The 6,228-nt window shown below is 37.2% G+C and overlaps 1 protein-coding gene across 2 annotated transcripts in view; it reads left to right on the top strand.

Moving 5' to 3' along the window:
• LOC144956172 (cell division cycle protein 16 homolog) overlaps nt 1-5,891 on the top strand; it is a 23,702-nt gene extending 17,811 nt beyond the window's left edge. For both annotated transcript variants that reach the window (XM_078886565.1, XM_078886566.1), the window contains 4 exons: nt 1,740-1,945; nt 3,418-3,473; nt 4,140-4,230; nt 5,149-5,891. In XM_078886565.1, the coding sequence (XP_078742691.1) occupies nt 1,740-1,945; nt 3,418-3,473; nt 4,140-4,230; nt 5,149-5,399 (604 nt within the window). In that variant the 3' untranslated portion in view covers nt 5,400-5,891. The remainder of the gene's footprint in view (nt 1-1,739; nt 1,946-3,417; nt 3,474-4,139; nt 4,231-5,148) is intronic.
• Nucleotides 5,892-6,228: the final 337 nt, after the last annotated feature.

The raw sequence follows: 6,228 nt of genomic DNA, 5'->3' as shown, positions 1-6,228 counted from the left end.
TGATTGGATCATTTCATCTCCTAAAATTTACAAATTTTTGAATTTTCATGAAGCAAGGTTGCCAATTTTCCGTATAGATTTACTGAATTCAGTATGTTATAAACCCTCAGTATATTTTTCAATCACCGGCTAAACGGGAAAAAAAGTAATCACATAATGTCTTTTTACTGGAGTTCAGCACTCAGAAATGGGTCAGTCAATGTGTTTGCCTAAAAGTTCCGTAAATATTTGTCTCCTGAATTGGCACCACCAATGTAGGCAGGTCTGTATAACCAATCGGTCACAGACCCAGCATTTAAATTCAACGACATTCCAGTGACCGAATTTGACTTTATAATTTATAATCCTCTCTGACCCAGCACCTCAATCTGTATTATTTCGGGATGAAGTAAAAAAAAAAAATGTAGTCCATCAGAGCCATTAGGCCCATGGAGTCGGAGTTTATCCCAGTTTCTGTAGTGTGAAACGGACAATAGCAATTACTTGCTACCTTTTTGATAGGACACTATTCTGTCGCAAAGTTCTTTCCGCTTGATCTAAGAGACCCAGTTACTCCATCACTACTGGGTGGACAGGAGGGGGGTGAAAAAAAAATATCTCGACTTCACTCAGGATTGATCCCAGTCCCTTTGCATGTGAAGTGGGTGTACTACCAACAGCAATTGGGACCCCCTTTTTGGGATGAACCAGATGACCAAAAAAAGACAACTTTAAAACTGAAATCATTATAAATATAAAACTTTAGTATTTCGCTTAAGAGACTATCTCCTCATTAAGAGAAACAAAATTAACTGAAATCTCATATTTCTGGTCATAAAGTGAGTCATATATTTTTATTCAATTTCTGCGTGAGGTCTTTTGTCCTTCCATAGTGGACAGGGAGGTCACTTGCTGTGTCCTCTATCTCCCTGTATCCGTTTTCAACTTGCTTTCTGTCTTTGTCTTGGTATGGGATTACTTGGTTTTGTCATAGCCCTGGCCAAAATCCTTGGCTTGGATAGAAACAGTCAAAAAATGTATAGTCATAGTTCTGGAAGATGATATTTTCTTTCCTTGTAAATCATTTGTTTTTTGTTTTTTTGTTTTGTTTTGAATATCAATATCATGATATGTAAACATTTGACTTTGTTGTCCCTCTTAGTGGGGACCTGTGTTTGTGTCTTGAGGAAACTTTTAGGTGATCTCAATCTAAGCACACTGATACTGACAGTGTGTACTTGGAGTCTACTTCTAGTGGTATGTCACTCGCTTTCGGATTGGAAGGTCCTGAGTTCGAGCCTCACCCTGCACATAGTTTGAGTCCTTGGAAAAAGGCTCTTTTTACTCACATTCTCTCACTGTGTAAAATGAGTACCTGGCCGTTAACAGTGTTTTCTCTGTCGGAAAAAATTGTAATATCGTTTAATAGGTGCCATGTCTCGTTTTACATGTTACATGTTGCTATTGGTCAGGGACATATTGTAAACCACTTTGAGCACATTAAGTGGATATTGCGCTATATAAAAGCTCAAGTTTTTTGGGTTTTTTTTGTTGTTTTTTTTTCCCTATTCAAACCACAATCCCCTTTGTCTTACATTTTCTCATATGCTTTTAATTGTAAATCTTGAATTATTTGATTATCTCATTTTCTTCCTTTTTACTGGCGTTGAAATGACTTAAATGTGTCACAAGCGCCGTAAAACCATTAAAAAAACAAAATCATACCAAAATTTATTCAATTTTGAAATTTATTTCCCTAGGTGGATTGAAGCGGAGCGATGCTTCTTGAGAGCCCTAGAGCGCATCGAGGCGATCGGGAATGAAATGCTGCCGGAAGAGTGGGAACCCCTTATAACCAACCTGGGACACGTCAGTCGGAAACTTGGGAAGTACCAGGAAGCTCTGGACTATCACAGACAGGCTGAACTTCTGGCCCCGCAGACTGCGAGTACATACTCAGCAATAGGTGAGAAAGAGAAAGGATTGGGGTTCTTGCAACTCCAGACTTGCCAAATGGTCATTAAGTTTTAGTTTCTCGATAAACTGATAAATTTTGTAATTGTAATTACAATTCTTGTAAGAGATTGCTGCAAATGATGAAGATCAGAGTTTATTTTTATTTGGGTTTGGTATTAGCTTTTATATAATTTTTCGTAAGTGCACACTTTTTTTTTTCCACACGTGTGGACAAAATACACTTTTTTGCTAAAAAATACACTTTTTAGGGTCATAGAAAATACACTTTTCATTCTGGGAAGGTTGGCAGGTCTGCAACTCATTGTTAGCTGGAATTTCTGCTATTTAATTGGTTGGTAAAATTGTTTTGTTTTGTTTTGTTTTTGTTTTTTTGCCATTACATATTTGTAGAATACTAAGGGCTACTAGAGGCTTAGTTATTATTAGACTCATGGAGCCAGAGTTTCTCACAGTGTTTATAGCGTGAAACGGACGATAGCAATTGCTTGTTAGCCTTTGGACTATCAATGGCAGGCTGAACTTCTGGCACAGCAGACTGCTAGTACATACTCAGCAATAGGTGAGATAGGATTGGGGTTCTTGCAACTGATTGTTAGCTGGAATTTCTCTTATTTAATAGGATTCAATAGTCTGATGTTACGTCCGCCCAGCAACGCGCAGCTTGGTTCTAAACAAAGAAAATCGGTACTTTTTATTCTTCATCTGGCTAGAACTTTTTCAAATGTCATGTGATCAGAATGAATAAAAGTCAAAACATGATCAGATTTATAATGATTTTCTCCTCTGGATATGCTCTTTTATGCTCGTCGGAGAAGTATTTCATAAGGGCATCCACCATTGTTCTGGTAGTTTAGAACCAGTTATTAAGTTACTATGCTCATTACGAGGGAAGTGACGTCACGACTGTTGAACACTATTGGTTTGATGGTTTTGTTTTTTGGGATTTGAAAAAAAAATATTATTACACATTTATAGAATACTACGGGCTACTGGAGGCTTAAGTAGACCTTCAGAGTTATTATTAGACTCATGGAGCCAGAGTTTCTCACGGTGTTTATAGCGTGAAACGGACTAAAGCAATTGCTTGTTAGCCTTTGGATAGGACTCTGGTTTATTGCAAAATACAAAATACTTTCCACCAGCTTTGACAGAACCAGCTTCACACGCACAAAGGGACAAGGATTGGTCCTAGCTGCAGTTGAGATTTTTTTTTCTGAACTCCCTGTTCTACTGGAGTTTATTTATCGGCTCTTTAATTTGTGCGCCTTTGTAAATAAAACAAGTCTTTTTACCATCTCCTTTTTGTTCAGGGGTGTAAATCTATGCTTATTTAAGCTTAATTTGATTGGGACGTTTAAGAGATAAAGAGTCTTTCATTGTAATGGCAAGAATTATGGAAGATTTCACCAGAGATGAATATCACAGTTTCGCCTCCCCCCCCCATTTCTTTTTTGTTTCCAGGTTTTGTCTATGCATTAATGGGAGACCATTCAGAAGCTGTAAATTATTTCCACAAGGTAAATGGAGCATAATTGTTAAACATTTTCTAAAATACATGTCATTTTAGCACACTTCAGAGGCAATTTTTTTTTCCTCTTGAACATATATATTAGCCGTTTGTGAAAATTGTAGATGTTTTTAAAAAAAGTCAAATTTGATTCACGTTTGTGTAAATCCCAGTAAGTGATGGTTTTACAATAAAGATACAAAATTATGCAATCATTGCCTTAGTTCTTTGTGATGATTTATAATAAAGATATGAAATTCTGTACATTGAACTTTTTTTTTGTTTTTTGTTTGACCTTTTTTTTTTAATACAGCGCAACATCCACTAAACACGCTCAAAGCGCTTTACAAGGGGTCCAACAACAACATGTAACATATAGAATGAGACATGACGCCTTTTAGGCGATATTACAATTTTTTTTTCCAACATAGACAATGCTGTTAACAGCCAGGACTCAATTTACTCCTGAGTACGGTGAGAGAATGTGAGTAAAGAGCCTTTTCCAAGGACTCAAGTATGCACTGAGCGAGGCTCGAACCCAGGACTTTCAGATCCAAAATCAAGTGTCATACCACTAGACCACATAGCCGCACATTACAGCAATCATGTTTCTCTGTAGCTCGTCCTTGAATATTTGTTTTTTTTTTTGTTGTTTTTTTGTATTTTTTATTGATAGGCTCTTGGACTACGCAAAGACGATTTTATCTCCACATCCATGCTAAACAACTGTATGGAAGCGCTGATGGCAGAAATGACTCCTTTTGACCGTAAGTTAAATTAAATTTAAACAGTAAAAGTTGGTCTTTCAGAGCAGGAGTTTATCCCAGTCTCTGTAGTGTGAAATGGACAATAGCAATTGCTTTCTTCCCTTTGGATAGAATGCTAGTAGTCTATTGCAAAGTACTTTTGACCAGATCTAACAGTCTTAGCTACCAATCACTGCTGGGTGTACGTGGAAGGAAGGGGGGGGGGAGAAGAGGGGGTCCGAAAAAAAATATCTCGAAAATATATGTCCCTTTATGTGTGAAGCAAGTGCTTTACCAACTGAGATGTTGGGAGCCCCAGCACAGATTTTGGAGAGGTAAAATTTGGCCAAATTCTTATTTATTTATTTTTTCTTCTTCCATTGAACGGCATTGACTATGTCGTAAATTCAGTCTTTTCAGATGGTAATTTTTAAAAAAATTTAAATTGATAAAAATGTGATATTTATTTCAGAATTTAACATGTCATCAAAATAGAATTGCACTCTTATCAGTTTTAAACCACTTTAAAATGTCCATTTTCTCAAGGTGATAAAGATTTTGAATTTTTAAATAATATCTCCTCTCAAATTGTCATCATCATTACTAATGCCACAACTGACTTTTTCATTATTAAAACCATCATCATCATCATCATCATAGTGATTATGGTAATCATCATTATTTTTCAACATGAATATATTCTCATTATTAACACCATCATTTTTAAATTATCATCATCGTTGTCGTCATCTTCAGCATTATAATGATACATTGATAGATAATGAGGATTTACCAAAATTATACAGTTAATACAGTTCCAAAACTGTGCATTCATAGTTTTTGTTTTGTTTTTTTGTTTTTTTTGTTTTTATTCTTCACTGTCTGCTGTAATTAAACCTTATTAACCACCTAGCCTTTATTTTTGTCCTCATCCACCAGTTGCATTGGAAATTCCGTTTTTCAAGAGACACAACTCAGAAGGTTCCTCCGATGACAGGAAGACGGATGAGGACGAGGAGTGCGGTTTGCCCCTGTTTGTCACAAGAGGTAGCAGCAGTGGTGGGGGAGAGGCCGAGGAGAGCTTTGGTGAGGAAGACGGGTCCAAGAGTCGGACGGACGAGCCACAACCTGACATTTTGACGGAGAGTAGTTTAAGCATAGATGAGATTGACATGGAGGACTGCTCTTGACATAGATCCTAGTGTGCAAGATTTAAAACTGTGGATATTTGTGAAAATGAGAGGAGAGATACACAGCGCTTGGCAGAGTGGTTAAGGCATTGCACTGTGACCTGAGGGATCCTGGGATTGAGCCCTGCTTCAAACACTTTCATTTTTTTTCCCCCGAAGACCAAATTATGATCCCCCAACTTTGCTCTCTTGGATAATATGGGTGATTCTTGTTCATATCACACAACTGTTTGATGGACGATTTATACAGTAGAATCCTGATAAAGTCCACAGTGCCAGACCAGAAATATGGGTTGACTTTAAGCAATGGAACACACTTAGATAAAGAAAGAAAATTTAGGACCAACAAAAGTTGGTGACTTTAAGCAGAAGTTGACTTTAAGAGTGTTGACTTGATGTGGAATCCACTGTATTCCTTCATGGAATGCCTAAGTAACATTGTCTGACGATGCCACGTAGAATGGCGTTTTTGGGGGGGGTTTTTTGGTTGTTCGGTTGTTTTTTTTTTTGGGGGGGGGGGGGGGATGCTTCAAAACACTTCATTTATTCCTCTATCTTGCCTTGTGTACAAACATTTTTTTTCATACAGTATCAATTGTCTGTTAGGTGCTTATTTTTTTGTACTAGCACTGTGGCAAATTTTTTTCAATGCCTATTGCCGCAAAAATTTTATTCGCACATTGAGTAGACTGGGTGTCTTTGTCTTGGAATGAGATTACTAAGTTTTGTCCTGACCCTGGCCGGAGTCCTTGGCTGGGAGGAAAACAGTTGAATATATAGTTTTAGTTTTGGGAGATGATATTTTTATCCTTGTAAATCATCTCTCTGT

Source organism: Berghia stephanieae, chromosome 10 (genome assembly GCF_034508935.2).
Source record: "Berghia stephanieae isolate SIO BIC M18660-M18661 chromosome 10, UCSD_Bste_1.3, whole genome shotgun sequence".
Taxonomy (NCBI): domain Eukaryota; kingdom Metazoa; phylum Mollusca; class Gastropoda; order Nudibranchia; family Aeolidiidae; genus Berghia; species Berghia stephanieae.
The sequence above is the reverse complement of the archived record's forward strand: the minus strand, read 5'-3'. Positions and strand labels throughout refer to the sequence as shown.